General features: G+C 48.9%; 3 protein-coding genes across 3 annotated transcripts; 1 reads left to right on the forward strand and 2 right to left on the reverse strand.

The window, feature by feature from the left end:
- Positions 1 to 7,344: 7,344 nt before the first annotated feature.
- Positions 7,345 to 8,682, reverse strand: LOC135395862 (protein GVQW3-like). Its single transcript, XM_064626950.1, has 2 exons — positions 8,341 to 8,682; positions 7,345 to 7,410 (listed from the first exon to the last, which is right to left on the reverse strand). Exons 1-2 carry the CDS (start codon positions 8,680 to 8,682, stop codon positions 7,345 to 7,347), a joined length of 408 nt encoding a protein of 135 aa, XP_064483020.1.
- A 6,576-nt stretch (positions 8,683 to 15,258) lies between these two features.
- LOC135395864 (uncharacterized) lies at positions 15,259 to 16,515 on the reverse strand. The gene has a single exon (XM_064626951.1). The coding sequence runs from the start codon at positions 16,513 to 16,515 to the stop codon at positions 15,259 to 15,261; it is 1,257 nt and encodes a 418-aa protein (XP_064483021.1).
- A 4,987-nt stretch (positions 16,516 to 21,502) lies between these two features.
- LOC135395865 (uncharacterized) lies at positions 21,503 to 22,585 on the forward strand. The gene has a single exon (XM_064626952.1). It carries the CDS (start codon positions 21,503 to 21,505, stop codon positions 22,583 to 22,585), a length of 1,083 nt encoding a protein of 360 aa, XP_064483022.1.
- Positions 22,586 to 22,971: the final 386 nt, after the last annotated feature.

A 22,971-nucleotide genomic window follows, 5' to 3' on the forward strand; every position in this document is an offset into this window, starting at 1 on the left:
TGAAATGCATATAAAAAAGTTATAGTTCACAGAATTTTACAATTCTTATATTTTTAGATTCAGTATATGACCTTCTTCCACTTCTATGCAATATTTACCTTACTAACGCTTTCACTAATTTTTAAAAACGAGTGGTCCCTATACGGAACTACAACCGTATTGACCAACCTTGACACCGCAATTTACGTGTAACATTATCACGTCATTTGCCCCACTGCTGAAATTTTCTGTTCAGCATCCACAGCCCATAAGCTAAAGTTTTTTGGACCTTACCCTTGTTTGTGAAAAAGGCCTGTGTTGGTTCTACGGAAAAGATAACGCAAAACCCCTTTTGCCCCAACACAACACCGCTCACACTCCAAGATTGTCAAATTCGGCATCGTTTCAAATCTCCTCAACTCTGCCGTCTCGAAAAGATGTGTGCACCACGTCGCATTCAGCCTACAACATGAGTGTTCCAGGTTAATACAGGCTGAATATAACCGTCACATTCTGGCCAACTGTGCCATGCTTCAGATACGCAAGATGATGCAACCCCCTAGTAACCAACCACCAACAGAGGCATCTTTCAACCATACTGTGTCTATTCCTTTTTTCCATTCTGTCTCGCACAATATCCTTGGCTGTAGCAAATAACTTTGGCATAAGGGTCGTTTTCAGTAACGCTTTTAAATTGTCTAGATTGACGCCTTTCTCTTCCCCTTCGAAATGTTGCGATGTTGCCCACAAAAAGCCCTTTGCACCGTGTTCCAACGAACTGGTCTGTTATATCCCCTTTAGCTGTGGACTGTGATATGTAGGGCAGACGAAAAGATGTATCAATCTTAGGCTCCTCGAGCATAACCTAAATACGGGGAAGAACCACATTTCCAGTGAACTTGTCGCGCACCTGCGCGAATGCAACGGATGCTAACCTTTTCTCAAACTGAAGTATTGTGTAAAGAAAATGACATATGGCGTAGATTGCTTAGGGAATCTTTGGAGATAGCTACACTCTAAATCAGGTAACGCATATGTAACGGTTAAGTACCGCATGGCCAAGAGCTACATTTTTTTAATGTACCTCTTAAATTTAAGAGGTACACGCGCCCTCACATCCGGTACGTGCAACGGATAGCGGGCAGCGATTTAGGCCTACCTGTCGGGGTGGTTCCCCTCCTCTACGATATATTAACAGCCCCAGGAAGCTACGCTGTACGATAAATATCAGTAACAAATACCTTTATTCGAAAATTACATCCATTTCAAGGGTGATGCTTGTCCATCGCGGGTGTGCATTGTCATGATGCACAAACGCCGAAAACACGGGGCAAAACGTATATGGATGAACGCTGACCACTGCATGTCTCCTTCACCATTGCAGCTGCTCTGTGGCAGGGATTTCCCTACACCCTCCCTGCGTTTTTGTAACACCCCCCCCCCCCCCTGAAATTTCTCAGGTGACCCTACCCAGCTTGGCCACCAACGCATTCTTGTAGTGAGTCCGGCGCAGCGACTTACATCATGTACCTTGGGCTATAGGACCACAGTCATGCCGTTGATCGTACCATGCATTTGTCCAAAATCATTTGAAAGTGACTGTTCAATGCATATATTGCGCGCATATACGAGCAAAAATGCGTGCGGGCACGCAAGCTCAATGTGGACCATCAAGAACCATTTGCGCCCAAGCGCTTAAAAGCTACCTAACCGGTACGGATGGGTTTCGTAGCCCTTGTACCGCTTGAATTTAGCAGTGGTTGCGAACTGTACCTCATGTGTACTGCTTGGCCCAGGTGCGGGTCTTCTTTCAGGCGGTACATACCGGGTGCCGGATTTAGAGTGTACACGTGGCAATTGCGTCAGCAACCCATCCTTTCTGCCCATTTCTCCTCTCCGGAGGTTTTTGTGTATTTAAGGCTTCGGTTCCACTCTTCCCTCGCATGTCGGACTTCTATATTTGGTTTGCGGGGGCGCCACCGCCTCGTGACTCGGCCTCGAAGTCCCTCGCGCCGGTTCTGCTAAAGGTTCTTCTGCTAATCTCTTATCTCTTTTGTACTCGTATAATGAAGGTCACTCGCAGCAAAAGGGGGCTTACAGTCGACTCTCGTTTACGTGACATTCACGCTTCCTGGAGAGAATGTCTGGATAGCTGGACATTCGGATAGGTGAAACTGAGGCTTTGCAAACTGAAATTCGTTTGCACTGTCCCTGTTCAGATGTCACGTGATCTAGATTAGCGAATTCTGCAACGCTGTCGACTGTTGTTTGTACACTTTCAAAGGGGAGAGCATGCAAGTGCATTACAAGTGGTCGAAATCAAGGGGTGGCATACCTGGTGACCTACGTGAAAAATGTTTGCAATTCCAAGCGGTTTATGAAACAGTTTCTTGAAGCCACTTTGAACCCCTTTGTACGTAGATGGGTTGCAAGTGGGAATTGTTTCATAAACCATTTGGAACTGCAGGCATTTTTCACCTGGGGTCTCAGGATGACAACAGTTTTCGCACAGATTTGAGCTGGAAGAAAGTGAACATATTCGGCTGAAGACGGAATCCTCCACTGCAAGAAACAACGACAAAAAGGAAACATAAATAAGGAGGAATACTGCACCTACGTGTAAAAGAGACGATATACCTATGTAACAGAGCGACGAACGGACGGAATACCGAAAGCAAAAAAGAGAAGAAAAAAAAATGTCGGGTAAGTGAAGGTACACTCATAGACACGCGGACACTACACTTACGAGGGGTGTTCAAGTCAAACCGGGACTTTCTGTCTCCTGAGTGTACAAATGGCTCGCGCTACTTCTTTTTCCTCATTTTCACACGCGACAGGCCTCCGCGTTCACGAATATTTTGCGGACGATCTATCGAACGAATTTTTGTTCTGAAAACGGCTACGATATCAAGTGACTGAAGGGAACAGATGTTCTCATTGGGACAGCTTCGTAGCTTTTATAATTAAAATGTTAATTTACGATTTTTAGGGAATTGGTCATTTGACAGTTCAGCAACAGATGGCCAAGAATGTCCGCCGGCCCAGAGATGATAAAGTGAAAACAGGATGTCTATAGTCCCGTTAGAATTTTACGAACAACATGTATCGCAAAAAAAACGCACCCTGTATTTGTACATTACTGTAATTTGATAGTGCGCCAACACCAAGGTTCTTGCGGCCGTTCTTGGGCAAAACAAACTGATTCATTCATTCATTCATAACCATAGTTGTAAGGGACAAATGTCGCCTTGGTATGAATTTTTAACCCGTCGGTCAGGTAGTGGGATTTTTTTCTTTGCAGGCGACAGACGCTGCTGTGCCATGCAGAGATAGCAATTGCAAACGGAGAGTGCCTCACAGAGCGGACTGCGCAAGACAGCTCATTTTCTTTTTATTTTGGATTCGTCACTCACTCTCCTTCCCCACTTTTCAGTCAAGCAAATTTTCCGTACCTCCAGAACACGAAATCTGTCCTGGGGCTTTAAATACAACTTCAAATGCTCCCCCTCTCCCTCTACTTAGGAACAATGTTTACATTGAACGAACGCTTATCTACCCGCGCCAGTCAGTATAAGCAATACACCCTGTCGGTAAGAGATATGGAAGCGATCTTAATTCTTGTTCTGGCTGCATTGAAAGCGCTGCTAGATTTCTTCGAAGAAACTCATCTGATTGACGTTTTGTGAGACTTTCTGGTCCCTCGTTTGTGACACGTGTTCCCACTAGTTCCCACTAGTCTTCCGGCCCCAACTGCTGGGTTTTCTCCTTCTTTTTTATTTTTATTTAGACTAACTGCGGCTAAGTGGTCTGGGGTAGCCAGTCTGACTTTGTCGTGACCTACATTTTTTTTTTTCTATCACATCACATCACATCACATCTTGTTCTGTCGTTGCCTTCTTTCTCGCCATGCTCCTTAGATTCAAGGACATGTCTTCGTTTTCGGAAATGTTTCTATCTGTCGAATGTGTGTCGCTTTCACTCATCATGTTGAGGGAAGTTTCTGATTCGCCTATCACTTCGCATTGATCCAACAAGACCACAGAGCCAAGACATTTTACATTATCATTCATTACCACTGGTCTGTTTCCCTTCCATAGCCCTTTATTACACTCGTATTCTTTGAGCAACGTGTCGACCACTTTGATTTATCTCCACTTTGACCACTCTCCGCATGAAAATGTTAAAGAGCTATGCAAGGGAGCATTCCAGTGGTAACACATGATGATACAAAACGTTTTCGCCCTGTGGCTTTGTTGAATCAGTGCGAAGTGATCTCTAAAAAAATTCAATCTGGAAAGATAAGTGCAATCGACACTACTGCGTTACAACGCGTACGTCTGTTAGCGTCTGTGTGTGACGGACCTTTGTGACGCTGCTTTGCAAGAAACGACTAAGACAAATGCCGATACAGTACCCTTGAAGTCCGCCCAGGAAGCATAGTACCGCTGTATCTCTCTATTTCCTGCTGTCCTCTCTCTGCCTAGTGAGTTTTAGTACGTCGTACGCCGTCTTCTTTGCGTACTCAAGAGATAACGATGGCGGTTCTGCGCATGCGCAATACACCAGTGCTTTGCGTTTGGCACAGAACCACCACACGATTACTTACGTACGTAAAGGTGACGGTGTACGGCATAATAACACTCACTATCGTTGTGTTTGTACGCATTGCCCAAATGCCTTTTTTGGTTATGCGTGTGCAAAGAAGCACCAAAGGTATTCCTTACGGGCGCAAAGGCGATAGCGTGCGATGTACTCAAACTCTCCATTAGAGAACTAAACAACATGGTAGCGTGCCAAACAGTACACGAGGAGCAGTCACGACAAGAAGCCCAGCTTGCTGTTCTCGTTCTCCATTAGAGAGCTTTAGTGCATCGCAAGCTATCGCCTTTGCGTACGTAAGCGATAGCGTTGGTGGTTTCGTGCACGCGTAGAACATGAAGAGAGCTACGCGCATTGTGCGCAACCATCACGCTATTCCTTACTTACGCTCGTGCTCCCAAAGGACTCCTCAGGTCGCCGCAGGGAAATGACGTACCATTACGGCATGTCAGCCACCATCTATCCCATCACCCAATGACTACCGCACCCCGGCATCGCTCTACTGACGCCGCTGCTGACGATCCAGTTACTATAGTGAGCTTTAGTATGCCCTACGCTATCGCCTTTGTATACAGAAGGGCATAATAGCGTTGGCGGTTCTACGCTCGCGCAGGAAAAACATAGTTTTGGGCATTCTGCACAACCACCACGCTATCCCTGACGTACGTAAAGGCGACAGTGTACGATATACTAGAACTCACTAATAATGGTGGAATTATGCTACACGTAAGGTTTGTCTGCCTAGTGTGCCGACTAAGAACCGAAGTAAAATTAGATATATATTTTAAAAAAACGCTCGCGGCACGGTTTCCAGGACAGGGAGTTTCCAGTGAGTTTTAGTATACAGTACGCTATCGCCTTCGCGTACGTAAGGGATAGCGTTGGTGGTACTGCGCACGTGCAAGACAAACAGAGTTTTGCGCATTGCGCAGAACCACTACGTTGTGGCTTACGTACGAAAATGCGATACCGTACGATATACTAAAACTTACTAACAGTGAGTTTCAGTATATCGTACGCTGTCGCTTTTGCACCATTCTACCCAAGTATTCTTTTCTACGTAGAAAACTGCTGGCTCCCTGAGCTTGTGCGATGCTGGATGAGGACACCAAATTTCATGTCTCTTAACCATTGAACGCTTCCGCTTATCAAAATGATATCCAGGATTTAAGTACTACAGGCGTAGTTGCATTATTCTACCTAACTATTCGTTTCGAGGTAGAAAGCTGTCGGTTCCTTGCGCTGGCGCGCTCGACCAAATTTGTACTTGTCGTGTGCAAGGCCAGCAACTTTCATGCCTCGTAACTTGTAAACGTTTCCGTTTATCAAAATGCTCTCCAGGATATACATACTAGAGGTGTAGTTGCATCATTCTGCCAAAGTATTATTCTCTAGGTAGAAAACTGTCGGTTCCCTGAGCTCGCGCGCGTCCACCCATTTTCCCATTGAGCCTTTGCATTTTACATATACCTCTGTGGCAACAAGGCAATTATTCGTAGACTGTTCAAACTGCGTGAATATGTTCATTTTATAACACATTCGAGACATTCCAGAGAGCATTGCAATTTATGCAAGTGAAATTAAGTTATTAAAGTAAAAGCTTCCAAAATGCATGGCGCCTACTGGCCGTGTAGGGATTCGCTCAACACAAGGGTGTACTAGGTGAAGCACGCTTTACGTTTTGTCCCTAATTCTTGAGAATGCGTCAGCAACCTATCCGTAATCTTCGGTCCGGCCTTGAGCAGACTGCTCGTTCTCCCGAACTGACCTCTTATTTTGTTCTTGAAGTCTTGTTCTTTGAGTGTTTTTCCTTCCCTCTGTGTATATATTTGTGGTCTGTGAAGTAAAGTTTTCAGCTGTGTTTCAGACCTCGTGTGTTGTCTGTCCCTTCGTGTTCCCTAGTCCCGGGATTTGACACTATGCATCAACTTCACCAGTTTGCTTGCTTCTTAGCCACCTTTTCGCAGTTTTCTAAGTTGATAACTATGCCTCTAACGCTCTATTTATATCTTCATAGTATTGTAACCAACAGTTTCGTACTCGTATGAACGAGCAACAGTTGCGTGCAATTCGGCGCCATTTTGTTGACGCGCCAGTGGAACCCCACACGCTTAGAAAGGAACTTCACCGCATAGCAGGCTCCTAGCCAACTTTTATCCCTAGTGACAAACACCCTTTTTGTATGTTCACGTGTGTCATCCGAGTGTAAATATATTTGCAGCTCCAATGCTGTTGTTTCTGTACCTGACGAAATGCAATCCACTGCATGAAAGCTTGTAACCATTAAAGGAAAGCTTCAGTGTTTTATAATTTTGTTGTTACTTCTGCCAAGTGGTTCTTGACCCAACCCTCTACATTCTTCGTATGAATACGTATAAAATGGACCATCAAGTAGAGTGCAGAAAAGTGTAGTAAGTTGGGGATTTGAGGAAACAAGTCGGATTTAAATCAAATCCACGGTTTGCAGAAGACTCTAAATCAAATCAAAATTAAGTCCGCATTTAAATTTGTTCTAGTAAATCAAATCACATTAAATCCGGATTTTTCAAATCCGTCACAAATCCAGAAGTGGAACAAACACTGCGGAACAACTGTGGAATGTTTTCAGAATCGGATTTTTTACACGTCATACCTAATTACAAACACGAATTCCTAACAGTCGCGGAACGAAGAAAAAGAGGTGAAACATATGGAAGACATCTACTTCAGTGGAGCCCTATGCGCATAAACTGGTGCAAAAAGAAATGGGAACTTGATTGGAGGGCGTCAATATTGTGCTGCGGGAAACGCCATGCTTATTACTTCCTTGTCGCTGGTCTTGGTACGGTACACCTGCCACATCAAAACATTTCTTGCTGTGCAGCATGCACGAAAAATGCGTGAAATAAGGAGATGGGAGAGCAGCATAACGATACAGCACTGCAAGAACTGGTGGGGAGTAGGAAGGATAAGATTGGTACTAGCGTTCTCCCGCTTTCGTTCTTTTTTTTTCCGATGAAGTACGAGGCTGGTTCTATAAGTTTCCGGCCCGACCAACTTTTAATAGTCATAGAGACGAAACAAGTGTATCACTTTTCGACATAGTCACCCTTAACTTCGATACACTTTTGACACCTTTCAACCACCATTCTTACACCCTTGAAAAAATGTCCAAAGTTTTGTCCGCAAAATGCTGGAAAATTGCCTCTTGCACCTCACTATCGTTTTGAAATCGCCGTCCTCTGAGACTCCTCTTCAAGTTTCAGAACAGGAAGTAGTCACTCGGTGCCAAGTCTGGACTGTAGGGTGGGTGGTGGATTTCTTCGAGGCCGCACTCCTTCAGTGCAGGCTTGGCAACAGAAGCCGTGTGGACAGGGGCATTGTCCTGGAGCAACCGAACACCTCGACTCAACCTGCCGCGCCTCTTTTCCTTGATGGCGTCTCGCAGTCGGTGCAGAAGTGAAGCATCAAAAGTCGCATTCACTGTGGTGTTCCTCTCTTTGAAGTCGATGAGGAGGATCCCGTGACAATCACAAAATATTGTTGCCATGATCTTCTTTGTGGATTGTGTGACCTTGGCTTTTCTTGGGGGTGCTTCTCCTGGTTTGCGCCATTCCATCAACTCCTTTTTCGAAAGGGCACCATAGTCTCATCCCCTGTGACAACTGACTTCAATATTTCTTCTTCGTTCTCTTGACAGAGCTCCAAAAACTCTTTGGCACAGACGACGCGCTGTTGCTCTTGAACTGACGAGAGAAGTCGTGGCACTCATCTCGGACTGACCTTTTTCATGTGAAGGCCCTCGCCGATGATGCGAAAAACAGTTGTTTTGGAAAGCCCCAGCCTTTCTGAGATTTCCTTCACCTTCAGACGCCTGTCGCTCAGCACTTCCTCCTCGACAAGAGACAAATTTTCCTGTGTCACCACCTCCACTGGACGACCATCGCGTGGATAATCTTCAATAGACTCTCGCCCCAGTCGAAACTGCTTAGCCCAGTCTTTTACCGTTGTGTACGACGGAGAGGCTTCCCTGTACACGTTGTCCAGTCGCGCTTTAATTTCTTTAGGCGAAAGTCCCTCTTTTGGCAAGAATTTTGTCACAGCGCGGTACTCGATTTTTTCCATTTTAACTGAAGAGTGCATCCTGGCTATTTGAAATGCCGCTCTCCAACCGACAAAAGCATGGAGAGGGTTGAGGGTGGTGCTCCGGCCCTCCAACAAATGGCGCCACGCGTCCTTGATCGCATTATCCAATTCGCGCGCATTTTCTACCTCGGGCCGGAAACTTATAGAACCGCCTTCGTATTATAGTCCATAAATTGACGTAAGCAGCGTGCCAAAACCGTCGTTGCAGCGTTCGGGCGGTACCACTGAAGAACAGTTTTTTATCCTATGAAGTGTCGCCGAGTCGGCTTCTGAGTGGCAGGCTTGCTGAATATTGAAGTGTATTGCTTTACTGCCAGCATTATATTACAAAGTGCTGCAGAGGCAGTCAGAGCCGGAGCCACCGTTGTGCCACAGTCGCGCTAGCGTGCGCATCGCTCAAACATATAGGATGAATTTCATGGCAAATTATACAAATACGAATCCAAATCCTGTTCACAATGAAGCCGCCAATAGAATCCAAATAAAATCTACCAGTCTCTCTTGTGGATTTAAATTCGAATTTAAATGAAACCCGAGATTTCAAATCCCCAACACTTAGTAAGAGTAAGTAGTAGGTTACTAAAGATTTTGTCGTACTGCTCAAGCATTTTTATTGTTCTGTCGCTGATGATTTGGCGTTGTATGGCGCAAACGCTATACTCTGGCCGTGATGCTGTTCTTCTTCTTCCTTTCTTTTATTTCTTTTTTTGCGCTTCCATCATATTTATATCAGGCCATCGTTCATCAGGCATCGTTTCACTGCACCGGGCCCCGCGCTTGCCTTGAGACAAACAGAAATTCACTGGAAGTACATTGTGGAGCGTGATCCGTGGTGGGGTGGTTTTTGGGAGCGTCTGGTCCGAGTGGTGAAGAACAATCTCAAAAGGATCCTTGGGAAAAACCGGTTCAGTTTTGAAGAACTGACCACGATCCTGCACGGTGTGGAGGCAGCCATAAATTCACGTCCTCTGACTTGCAGATGCGGATGAAGCAGAACCACTTACGCCAGCGCATTTCTTGGTCGGCACGCGGGTTACTTCGTTACCATCCTTCTCTGGGAGTGTAACGAAGCCGACAGAGGATCTACAGGCCCGTTGGAGACAACAGCAGCTCCTACTAGATCGTTTCTGGAAACGATGGAAAGAAGAATATCTTCTGCAACTTAGGTCAGCGCACATGGCCAAGACGTCCAGCAGAAAACCGACGCTACGAGTGGGAGACTTAGTCATTGTTCATAATGAAAGACTACCGCATCACCTGTGGAATACCGGACGCATCACAGAGGTGTTTCCAGGCAGGGACAAGAACATTCGCGCGTGCGCAGTAAGACTGTCGGACAAAACAGTATTGCGCAGACCAGTACAACTGCACTATCCCTTAGAGATTTGTTAGAGTTGTGTGGTTACTAGTTTGCTGGTGGGGCAGGTATCACTTTGAGTACTTTTGCAAATGAGAATTCTCATTTCCCGGGGGAGTGTGTAACGAATTAGTATTTGGTTTGGGCTTGTCAGCAACTTCGTCTTCCCGGTTGTGGTTGAGACGACAAAGAGGGCGATGTCTGTGACTGGTCCATGCAGTTGTTCCAACATTGAGGACGATAAAGTTGTTTGGGTTCCTGGTCACGGTCGTCTTGGATGTCCTTTTTGTGGAGATCGAAAGAACATTTTTACATGGTGCCGAAACCCGGGACTAACTCGGAGGCCTCCCACTGTATCGAAGCCAGGAACCCAACTGGGACTGTCTCAACGTTTAGAGGATTATCGTCTTCAGATCAACGATGGACCGGCTGAAGCCAAAGCGAGCTGCATGCCGAACGCAGACGACTAAGGTCCTCAACGAGGCGACAGCAGCACTGGCCGACCCGACTGCTACACCGCAAACGTACGCATCACTGCTGGAAAGGCTGTTGCACAACAGCAAGGAGCTAAGTATCTTGGATAGAGAAATAGAACCGCTGATTACTGATCACCACATGGATCAGGAGTATGCTACAGTGCTCGAATACGAATATCAAGTCCTCAAGATGACGAGCCTGTTGTAGGCGAAGGCAACGGAACACGTTCTGAACACTGGGGCAGCCACCACGACATCAACGAACCCGATATCAAACAGTGGAAGGCCAACTGCGGTTCGACTGCCAAGGTTGCAGCTGCAGACCTTTAACGGAGATCTTGCGAAGTGGCCACCATTTTGGGAGCAGTTTCGACAGTCTATTCACGAAAATGAAGATCTCTCAGGAAGGGAGAAATTCCAGTATCTGCGTTATTTGCTGTCCGGACCACCGGCAGCGGCGACAGCTGATCTCCGAAACGCTATCGCCGCTGCAGGTGGTCCGGACAGCAAAGAACGCAGATACTGGAATTTCTCCCTTCGTGAGAGATCTTCCTTTTCGTGAATAGACTTTTTTAGACTAGGGCTCCGAAAGAACATTTTTACAGCGCGTTGACCGTAACAGCGCGTGCGGTTTTGTTTAGAGGGCCTCTATCCATTGTCGTGAAGGAAGACGCAAAAGCGTGGTCGAATAAACAGTAAGAACGAACGTCTACAGACGGGATCTGTCCTTAACATAGGAGATGAACTTAGCGGAGCCAATATGGCATCTCAACACGACGCCCCCTGGAGTAGAACTGTCAGTTGAACTTTAGTTGCAGTACTCTGAAGCTATTCAGTGACTCTAGTTCGTACCTCTGGGCCTGTGTAATTCGGTCAACAGTGGCCACCCGACGACCTATTGTAGACGCGACTTCTCGCTGTGACATTGTTCTGCAATGACATCACCAACTAACATGTTATATTGGGACAATGATGAGGACAATCAGGGAACGAACATGGCACTTATTTACTTGTCGGTTGACTTCTTGAGCTACATTCTTCCAATTCGCGCTACTGCTGTCTTCACCGCACAAACTGAATACAGAGTGTCATACTGAACGCGAGCTGAATGCCAGTTATTCGCCAAACCATTTGACCATTGACCATACGACCAAACCATTTGAAACGGCCGCCTTTGGAGCACTGGCGTCCACTCAACATGCCGCTAAATGTTTCTTCAGTAGTAGTGAACATGGTCGAAAGGAATGTATAGGAGAAATGGCCATCATGGGCAGAGGCCATGCCTCCCATGTTTGTGCTCATTTCGATAAGACTGTCCAAACGATTGCGCCATAACATCACCTTTCAAACAACACTTACGTCTCTGTTCATTTGTAGCTCTCTATTTCCTCCCTTTATTCCAACCAGCTAGCTGTTCCGACCGATAGCTATATACCTTTGTTCATTTATAGTTTATATTTCCTCTCTTTCTTCCGAGCAAACCTTATTTGCGCTGCCGACTGGCCACATAGTAGACGTCTCATGTACCACAGAGACATGTGGCCGTATTAGGCGACAAATGCGAGCATGCCGAGCCGCCGCTGTGTGGAGGAGCTCGTGCCAAGGGATAATGGAGGAAAGAAGAAGGGGAGACGGGGTATTCGAGAGAATACAACAACAACAACTTTATTTTCGGCCTAGGAGAGTGGGGAGTTTCATCGCAACAGGCGATACTCTACCCCAGTGCTTGGTGGAATGGGGGGAATAAAATAACGAGCCCCTTTACAATAACGATCGAAGTCCGATGGTGTCCAGAAATGTCAGAAGAGCTTTGAGCGCAGAGCGTTGCTGGGCTGGATTGGGCCAGGGACCAAGCAATTTCGGTAGGGAGAAAGGGCGAGAGTCCAGCTGACGAAGAGACTCGGAGAGTGTGATTCGGGAAGGTTCGTAGTGAGGGCAATGAAGAAGAATGTGCTCCAGATCCTCAAGAGCACCACAGTGGCAACAGGTGGGAGAATCAATTTGTCTCAAGCGGTAACGCCACTGAGCTGTAAAGGCCACATCGAGGCGCATGCGGTGGATTAATGCAGCATCCTGACGAGATGTGTTTCGTGGCATGCGGAAAGCGAGCATGGGATCAACTCTGTTCAACATAGAGGGGGGAAGAATGTCGGTTGTCCGTTGGCGGGAAGCCAGGGGTGTCACTAGACGTCGCAGAATTGAACGGCGGTCTCCTCTGAGCAGAACAATACGGGTCCGGTTCCGAGACGAGAGTGCTGCTTCTGCGGCGCTGTCGGCCTGCTCGTTCCCCACGACACCACAATGGGCTGGAACCCACTGGAGAACGAGCCTGTGGCCTGCGGCGTAGATAGTGTGGTAAGCCATTAACACGTCGGTGACTAGGGGTGCGGATGGGCCTCGTATGCCGGAAGTTTCAATTGCTTGAAGTGCAGATTTGGAGTCTGTAAAGACTGCCCATTCCCGGGGTGGAAAATCAGCGATGTGTTGTAGAAAGAAAAGGATGGCATAGAGTTCCGCAGCTGTGGAGGAGGTTGGATGTGAAAGGCGTCTTCCGTGCACGACGCCTTCGGATGGAATGACGAAGGCTGAGGCGGACTTGTTGTTTCGGGATGCGCCATCAGTATATGCTGCCGTAAACGTAGAAAACTTCTCGTCTACCAGAGCATGAAAATGGGCTCGGAGGACTTGAGGGGGGACCTGATCTCTTCGTTGCAGAAGGTTTGGGAGGCGTACAAACGTGGGCGGTACCGGGAGAGACCAGGGGGCTTCCGGCGGTATAGTGTCCTTAGTTATGAAGCCAGTGAGAGTCTGGCGTGTCCTCTGCGCTACTCGATAGAAGTCGCTTCCAGGGCGGTATCGAATTTTCCTGAGTAGCGGGTGGCGGGGAATGTGAGCACGCAAACGGAGGTAGTGCCGAGCCGTTTCCCGTTCACGGAGAACTTCAAGCGGGAGCTCACCAGCTTCAGCCAGTACTTGTCGTGTTTCAGCCATTCGTGGAACTCCGAGGCATCGACGAAGGCTTCGAGCAAACAGGGACCGAAGCGTATTTAATGAAGTTGTTGATATCCTGTGCAGAATAGGAAGGCTGTAAAGCACAGTTGCCCTCACCAATGCCGCGTGAACCGCGAGCAGGGAACGCTGATCACAGCCCCATCCTGGGCCAGAAAGATGTTGGATTGCGGGGAGCCATCGCTGCACTTTAGTTTCAAGGTGTTTAATGTGCCGAGCCCAGCGCAAGTCCGAGTCGATTACCACGCCAAGGAAGCGGTGAGAGCGTACTGGTTCTAGCTTCTTTGAGCCAAGCCAAAGTGGGAAATTGGCCATAGATTTACGCGTGAAAGGGAGCTCGACACACTTTTCGGGTGAAAGGTCCATCCCGAGGTGCGTCAGGTACGTATGGATATTGTTTAAAGCGAGCTGCAGGCGGCGCTGGAGAGCCGGGCGTGATTTTCCTACTGTCCAAAGGGCGACGTCATCTGCATACACGGAGAACGACACTTTGCGAGGAATTACTGAGTGTAGGCCGGCCATCACCACGTTAAACAGTGTCGGGCTGAGAATGCTTCCTTGGGGGACTCCTTGGGGAACAGGATGCTGAGGGCTTTGGCCTTGGGACGTACGGACAGCGACAGTTCGGTCCGTAAGAAAGTCTTGGAGCCAGATGAAGAGCCGACCGGATACTCCAAACGAGCGCAAGGCATGCAGCACACAAATGTGCGAGACGGTATCATAGGCGCGCTTGATGTCGAGGAAGACCGATCGGACGATCCGTCGATGGGCTCGAGCATGTTGAACTGTAGAGACGAGGTCGAGAACTGGATCCATGGAGCTTCGGTGGCGACGAAATCCAGCCATTTCGTGAGGGAACGCACGTCGTTTTTCGAGCCACCAGTCGAGGCGATGCAGAACCATTCTCTCCATCAGTTTCCCCATACAGCTTGTCAGGCTCACCGGGCGGGTCGAATTGTGGAATTCGAGAGAATATAAAAGCGTGGGGCAAATGAGTCTTAGTTTTGTTGAAGCCCCGTAAGGGACGCTTTACCTGAGAAAGCCAATGAGGAAGCGCTGGGCTCGAAAGTTTCAGGAAGCAAGGACATAGATCAGACAAAATATAATAATTGGAAGCCACTCGTCCTACCGAAAGGAAAATAAAAATTGATTTGATTTAATTTAATGTAATTAATTATTGACTACCTGTAGCTCGACATCACAGTGTCATCGCCAGTCGATCACTTGTCGGCACGCTATCGCGTTTATTCTCATAATACTCCGACATGCGTTTGGGTCGTCCACACGGAGATTTGGGTTAGTGCTGTTTTACATTCCATAGCGCTTCTTCGGAACCTATTCTTTGGCCCATATCTTGTCCCGTTTTTCACGTGAATGCACTCTGCATCATCCACAAGGAGCGCAAGTGCAATAAGATTTTCTTTCATTGGTCCATCCTACGCTACACAGAGATGAAATGCAAACACCAGTACAGAAGGGATCGGAAAACTGACAGCCGCCGGGAAACTGACTCGTGTGAATGCAAGAGAACGAGCGGGCGTCTTCAGACGCGTAGTGACCTTGTTTATCTCGGATATCCTCTCACTCCTTCCCGACTTGCTGCCGGCAGAAAGCTGACTCGTGTGAATACAGGGTGACGGCGGGCAGCTGAGCGCGTCACAATTGTCGTGGGCGGAGGAGTCCCATGCGGCGTGATGTCCATGTGCGCCGGCTTTAGCCTATCGACGGAGATGTGTCTTCGTGACCGTTTATGAAAATTACGAAATGCTTGTCTCGTCGGTGTATGACGCGATATGGTCCCTCGTACGGTTGTTGCAATGGCTTGCGGGTTGCATCGTGCCGAACGAAAACGTTTGTACAGGTGTTCAAGTTTTCATCGATGAACACGGTGCGGCGGTCTGGTTGTCGTGGTGGTTTCGGTCGAAGATCTTGTAGAGCTGACTGCAGTCGTGTAACGTAGCAGGTGGGGTCGGGAACTGCTTCTGATGGTACGGGAACGAAGAATTCGCCAGGTAAGCGAAGGGACGTTCCATATATGAGTTCGGCCACGCTGCAGCCAAGATCTTGCTTCAGAGCCGAACGGAGGCCGAGCGGCACGAGCGGCAGTCGTTCCAGCCGGTGGGATTGATCCTCAGTAGTTCGAAGGGACGCATTGAGTTGCCGGTGAAATCGTTCCACCATCCCATTGGCAGAAGGGTAGTAGGCTGTCGTGTGGATATGCTTCGTTCCTAGCGTCCTGCAAAGTGCTTGAAACAGACGGGATTCAAATTGGCGTCCACGGTCCGTCGTGACTGTGGAGGGAACGCCAAAGCGCGATATCCACCCCGACACGAAAGCCTGTGGTACACTGTCGGCACTGATGTCAGGTATGGGCACAGCTTCCGACCAGCGGGTGAAACGATCGACTATCGTCAGCAGGTAACTGCGTCCGCCAGATGATCGTACAGGTCCAACAATATCGATGTGGACTTGGTCAAATCGTTTATCTGGCTGTAGGAAACGTGACAAGGGTGTGACGGTGTGCCTTTGCACTTTGGACTTCTGACAAGAAATACACGCACGTGTCCAGTTGCGAACATCGGTGTTGATACCCGACCAGATGTTGCGTGTTGTGACTAAACCGTGCGTTGCACGAATCCCGAGATGCGAAAGGGAATGCAGCGAGTCGAACAGTTGGCGTCGGAATGCGGCAGGTACGAATGGACGTGGTGTTCCTGTCGACATGTCACAAATGAGGGTTTGTGCGGACACAGGTAGGGCGACTTCCTGGCAGTTGGTGGAAAGTGAATTTCGAAAGGCTTCCAACTCGGCGTCCTCACGTTGCGCTGTAGCCATGGCAGTGAAATCGACATCGGGAGACGGGGAAGCGGCGATGGCGTTGACGTCGAGGCGCGATAACGCGTCGGTGACGACGTTGCTACTTCCGCCGAGGTGCTGGATGTCGGTGGTGAATTCACTTACGAAAGACATGTGACGAAGTTCTCGCGGGGAATGATTCGAACTGCCGGACTTGATGGAAAATGTGAGGGGCTTGTGGTCAGTAAAGATGGTAAACTGACGTCCCTCCAATAAATGGCGGTAATGCTTGACAGCCCGATACACTCGAGCAATTCGCGGCCGAATGTGCTGTATCTGGTTTCAGCAGGTTTCATCTTCCTGGAGAAGAATTCGAGTGGCTGCAAATGTCCATAGTCATCTCGTTGATGAAGTGCGGCTTCGACAGCTTTGTCCGAAGCGTCAACCGTGAGAAACCGTGCAGTCAACCGTGCAGTCGTTGGAAAAGCATCCGAAGGTGATGTTCGTGCTCTTCCTCTGACGTGATGGCGACCAGGATGTCATCGACGTAGTCGAGTCCGCGTAACACATCGTCGATGAATCTCTGGAAGGTCTGTACGGCGTTACGGAGGCCAAATGGCCTACGGACATACTCAAAGAGACCGAAAGGTGTTATGATGGCCGTCTTGGGAATGCCCGCAGGGTCTACCGGGATTTGGAAGTAGGCCTTGATGGGGTCTATCTTGGAGAACATTGTGGCGCCATGTAGATGAGACATGAATTCTTGGATATGTGGGACTGGATATCTGTCCGGAACAGCGATGTTGCTCAACGCACGATAGTCTCCACACGGTCTCCAGCCGCCAGGATTCTTTTTGGGGACCATATGCAGGGGGGATGCCCATGGGCTGGAAGATGGGCGAACGATACCCATCTCCAACATATGGTCGAATTCACGCTTAGCAATTGCAAGACGTTCAGGAGGGAGGCGTCTTGGACGAGCGTGTACAGGCGGACCGCTAGTCACGATGTGATGAGTGACGTTGTGACGCGCTGGCGTAGGAGATGGTGTAGCACGCACAACATCAGGAAAGTCTCGCAGAAGAGATGAAAATCGAGTAGATGTCGAAGGGAGGAGAAATGTAAGTCCGATGGAGGAGTAAGAAGATGGCACGCCGTGGATGCTCAAGGTGGTGGAATTGTCCACGTGCCTCTTCCGGCGTACGTCAACGAGGAGATCGAAGAACTTGAGAAAGTCCGCTCCGAGAATGGAATGGGGAAGATCAGCAATGACGGATATCCACTGAAATGCTCTGCGAAGTCCTAGGTTCAGAGTCAGTGAACGTTCCCCGTAAGTGGCGATGGCAGAGTGGTTAACTGCTCGCAACTTGTACTCTGGAGAGCGCAAACGACGGTCTTGTGGGGTCGGTGGGACGATGCTTACGTCAGTACCAGTGTCTACAAGGAACCTCGTACCGTAGCACTTATCAGCGACGAAGAAGAGACGGCTTCCACCTTCCCCGGCAGCACCAGCCGTCGTTATTGGCTGCGAGTGGCATTTCCCGATCTTGCGCAGGGTGGACGGCAGCGTTGGGCGGCGTCACCAAACGTGCGGTGGTACCAGCACATAGTACTGTTGGCGGCTGGTGAAGCTGAGCGCGTCCGACGGGACCGTGATGGTATTCGACCGCGTTAGCGTGCCGTACGGCGGAATCCTTGCATATTGGCGACCATGTTTGTCAAGTGTAGTTGCAGGACGTTGGTCGTAAGTGCTGCGAAGGAATCGGACACTGGCACAACTTGTTGAAGAGGTGGCGTGTGTGAGACACCGGAGCTCGAGCTCGACGCTGCGTCGACCGACGCAAACGCAAACGTTGACAGAACCGAAAGTTACAAGATGCGGTCAGCGAGACGTGCCTGGTCATCGATGCTGATATCGCCTGCTGCTGTAAGCACCATGCGCACTTGCGATGGCAGGCGCTGCAAAAACAACTCACGCAGAATCGTGTTGTCCAGTGTGTTGAAGCCAATAAGTTGCTGCATGCGTCGCAAAAGTTGCGACGGCTTCCTGTCACCTAGTTCCTCAGCGATGAGGAGCTGTTGAAGACGTCGCTGCTCCGACACTGCTGTCCGTCGAATCAACTCCTCTTTCACTTTGACGTGCGGGTTGTGCGGAGCAGGTGACACGATCATATGTCGGTGAATTCACTCATGATGTCCATCACGGACATCATTCACCATCACATCACTCAGAATGATTTTATATTGAGTGATGGGCAATGATGTTGAATGATGAACAATGATGTGATGTGATGTTGAGTTTGATGTTGAATTATGGGCAATGATGTAATGTGATGTTGAGTTTGATGTTGAATGATGGGTAATGATGTGATGTGAATTTGAATTTTATGTTGAATTATGAGCAATGATGTGATGGTGACAGTAATGTTGAGTGACAAGCAATGATTTGATGTTGACTTATGTGCAAAGATGAGGTGTTGGATTTGAAGACCCTGCGAGGGTCTTTCAAGTTGAAATCTGCGGTTTAGGGTGTGGGGTTGACAATGACATTAGCCGTAAGTGGGTGGGTGGGTGGGTGGTTGCATACAACTGCCCATTGAAGTATGCATGGCTAGACATGAATATGGTACCCCATTTTCAGCGTACCTGTTCTCGTGCCCTGTGATAATCCGAGCTTAACGGTAGTGGCGGGAAGGCTTCAGGTGTATGTGTGACCTTGCTTCTGGTGGGTGGGAGGGAGAGGGGAGGTTGCACTTCAAAGTAATGTTCAGGCTTTGGAGTCGGGGTCTCGGTCGTTTGGGCGGAGCTGCACTTCGATTAATGACAAGGAGCAGGGGAGGTGGGCTGACCTTGGCGCGCTCGCGCTATTACTTTTGCGTCGCCTCAGAGCAGGTGTGCCGTTGTTGGGATGCCTCCAGCATTAAACGAGCAGTCTAGAGGCCCACAACTTTGTTTCTGTTTTTGGTCAGTGTGGAATGTTATGCGGCCGAAAACAGTTTTCCCACAATTAGTGCAACCGTAGCTAAATTGGGACGCCTGCAATAGCTCCCCGAACCTCCCGCGCGCGAAACACCCTCCTTCGCCTTCACGATAGGCACGTGATGAGCGCCAGCACACACGTCACTATGTGACGCAAGTGGTGAGGACGCTCCTCACATGATCGAGGTGAGCAACATCGCCCAGGCCGGAGCGTCTGCTACCGCTTCGGAGACGCCATGCGTTCTCCGGCTTCGTGATGTCCGAAACAGAGGGTTTGAAGGCTGTCCACGACACAACCACGATTTTTTGGGACCGCAGGCACCACGGGAAGAACGAATGGTGCAGCCCGAAATTAACTGCGTTTGTACAGCAAAAACCCCGTGCTTCTCGACAGTGTGCAGCCTGTCCGACAGTTTTCACCGCGCAGTTGGTTCAGTGGCTAACAGGTGGCGCCACAATACCGCCGCCATCGCTAGCTTTCTGCTGCTGTGAATTCTGAGATTGCACAGAAACCACGGATATATTACTCTTGTGATCGATATCTTGTTTTCTCAGGCTGCGTATATGCTTCTTTTTTTTTTAAGAAAACGTGATATAAATCATCTAAATAATAGAAGTCAACAAGAAGCAGCTCGCAATGTTCGTAGCAGACGGTTTTTCCTACGAACGAATGAGGGGCTCTCTACCACGAACGTCACACTAGAGTGGGTGTGGTCTGCTGTTGGAGCGCCTCCGGCCTGTCACCGCGGCAGCAATTTTCCAAATTAATTGCACCGTGGTGATGCAACTTTGGACAGAAATATTTTGTGGGAATGCTTTTCACATACTGCTTTACAAGATGACAGCAGTTTTGGGCCATGTTAGATACCACTTTAATGCTCCTTTAAGGAGCGGCGGGCTGTTATATCGGATGTATCATGTGTGGGAGGGGAAGTGCTTGCCGTTCAGCGTTGTATTTAGAGTTGGGGACTCTGTGGTGCTGCACTTGGATGGCATCCGTAAGGGACAGAAAATGAGGGTTGACCTTGGCGTTCTCGCGTTGTTTGGTTTGCTTCGCTTCAGAGCAGGTGCGTTGTGGAGGTTGGCTCCAGAGCATAAGGAAGCGGCGTGTTCGGGCTTATAAATCGGTTATGAAAATCAGTCTCCTGGCACTCCTTCCTTTTCTTTTTATTACTGCTGACAAAGAAACATTCCTTTTGACACAGTCACCAGGACACAACACTCAAAGCAGCGAAAAGTTGCAAAAGCAGTGTGTATCACAGAGGTGTAAACACACAACGTGACAAAAAGAGCATGAAGAGCTTTGAAAGGGGCCAAAGAACAGCGTCGACTAAAAGGGGAACAGGGTAAAGCTAAAGTACAAAAGGTTACAAAAGACGACAGGAAGAATGGACACCGAGGCCACACTAACAGAATTGCCCGCATTGCGCATTGCTACTGCTTCTCGCAGAAGTCGCTTTCGTGTATCAGGTTCCCATGATACAACAGTTGCTTCTGCACAAAGAGATTACTAATTCTTGCATACTTCTTGGCCCCGGCGTCGGGAACTTGGCGCCCCCATCGCCCGGCAGCAGCCGCAGTAGCCCCCTTCTGCACCAACGGTTGGGTCGCCGCAGGAGGGAGACCCCCCGTATAGCTGTGCGTGGCTTTCCCGTGTCTGGGGAAAGGGGGATCCTGGCAGTTGAGTGGACTCGGAGGTTGGTTTGGACCCTTCGGCGCCCCTCCGGAAAACAACATACTGCTTTGGCCCCTGCTTCCCATAGACGGGTGGTCCTGGAAGGCCCGGCCAGGACTATTCAGCTAGTCGCCATCTCTCCTTTCATTGCTTTCTCTTTATCTTCTCCCCCCTTTGCTCCCTTTCTCTTTTCACCTACTTTGGCGGCAAGGGTCAACCTTGGGCAGCCTTTCACCCTCCAGAAGCTGCACGTGGGTATACTGTGAAGTACCTGCTACGGCGCTAAGCGCGGTCTCCTGGTTGGACTCCGTGGTGGGCGGCAGGACTTTTGCACCGAATAGTTCCATTATATGTATGGCTTCTAATTCTTTATCACCCAATGATCGGAGCCTGAAAAGGTCCCGCACCGAGCATAAGAATACTTTCCTATACAGACCCGAACCTGGACCATGGTATGCAAAGTTTCTCGTGGTACACTCCAAAGACGAAACAAAACCACTTTCGAAAATGTCACCATTTGCAGTTGCTAAAGCATTGGAAAGTGTAGTGGGCAAGAACTACAGCGCCAAGAAGCTGAGCAGTGGTGACATTCAAGTGCAAGTGGAGAACCGAAAACAAAGTAATGCACTGTATTCCCTCACCACCATCGGAGAAACAGCTGTAACCGTAAGCTCTCACCGCAGTTTGAACATCGTAAGAGGTGTGATATCTGAGAGTGAACTACTTGAGTGCTCAGACTCCGAATTTGAGGAAGGGCTGGCTGACGAGGGTGTAGTCTCAGCAAAACGAATCGTGATGCGCAGAGATGGGAAAGAGATTCACACGAAACACGTAGTTCTGTCTTTCAAGCTCCACAGTCTTCCATCAACAATCAAAGCTGGCTATCAAAACTGTCATGTGAGGGCATATATCCCCAATCCAAAACGCTGCTACAAGTGCCAGAAGTTTGGCCACGGTTCGCATGTGTGTCGTGGACAGGCTGTCTGTGCAAGGTGTGCTGGCAAAGACCACTCGTCAGAGACATGCTCAAATGATATCCGTTGCACCAACTGTGAAGGTAGCCACACCGCGTACTCCAGATCCTGTCCTTTCTGGCAGGAGGAGAAACAGGTTCTCAAAATAAAGTTTGAGCAAAACGTCACGTACCGAGCGGCGAGAACCCAGCTACAGTTCCAGAAGAAAGGAACTTTCTCTGATGTGGTGCGCAGGGCAGTGGCACCACTCAGAGCTTCAGTGGAGACCCAGACCTCTGGGCCTCCACACCACACTCCCCAACTCAAAGAGAGGGTCACAGAGGTGCTTCCTCCAGTGGCCACACAGCCAATCACCCAGGGAGAGGCCGCCACAGCCTCAAAGGAGGCTGTTGTATCTCCCTCCGTTTGGGATGGGATTGCCAAGGGCCTGTCCCAAAGTACAAGCCAAGACATGGATGTCGATGATGACGACTGCTTATCGCAGAAGTCGTCATCGAGTCTTCCAAGTACTACTACTTCGTCCTTGGGCAAAGAGCAGAGAAAGAAAAACACCGGCAGAGGACGGGGTCTGAAAGGCAAAGAACAGCAAAAGGCCCCTCCACCAAGGATACAATGATTCTCTACTCCTTGATTCTCTACATTCATGTTTCCACATTTCACGGGGTCTTCACGTTTTCAGGTTGCATTTCAGTCGTTGGTGATCCCCTTCTTCTGCTTACTCCTAATGAGTTCCAGTTGCAAGAGTATCGTTCAGTGGAACTGTCGTGGTGTTCTGGGGAATCTTGATGACATCGATGATATATCAGACAGACACAGTGCTGTCTGTTTCTGTCTTCAAGAAACTAATCTGAACTTTGAAAATCCATGCCACCTCCGACGGTGGAACGTATACAGAAAAGACCGAACGAATGCTGCACGTGCTTCTGGAGGTGTGGCCATCCTCACGGCGAGAACACTCCCCACGAGAGATGTCCCACTTTCTACAAATCTTGAGGCTGTTGC

The sequence above is a fragment of the Ornithodoros turicata genome, chromosome 5, assembly GCF_037126465.1.
Source record: "Ornithodoros turicata isolate Travis chromosome 5, ASM3712646v1, whole genome shotgun sequence".
NCBI classification, from domain to species: domain Eukaryota; kingdom Metazoa; phylum Arthropoda; class Arachnida; order Ixodida; family Argasidae; genus Ornithodoros; species Ornithodoros turicata.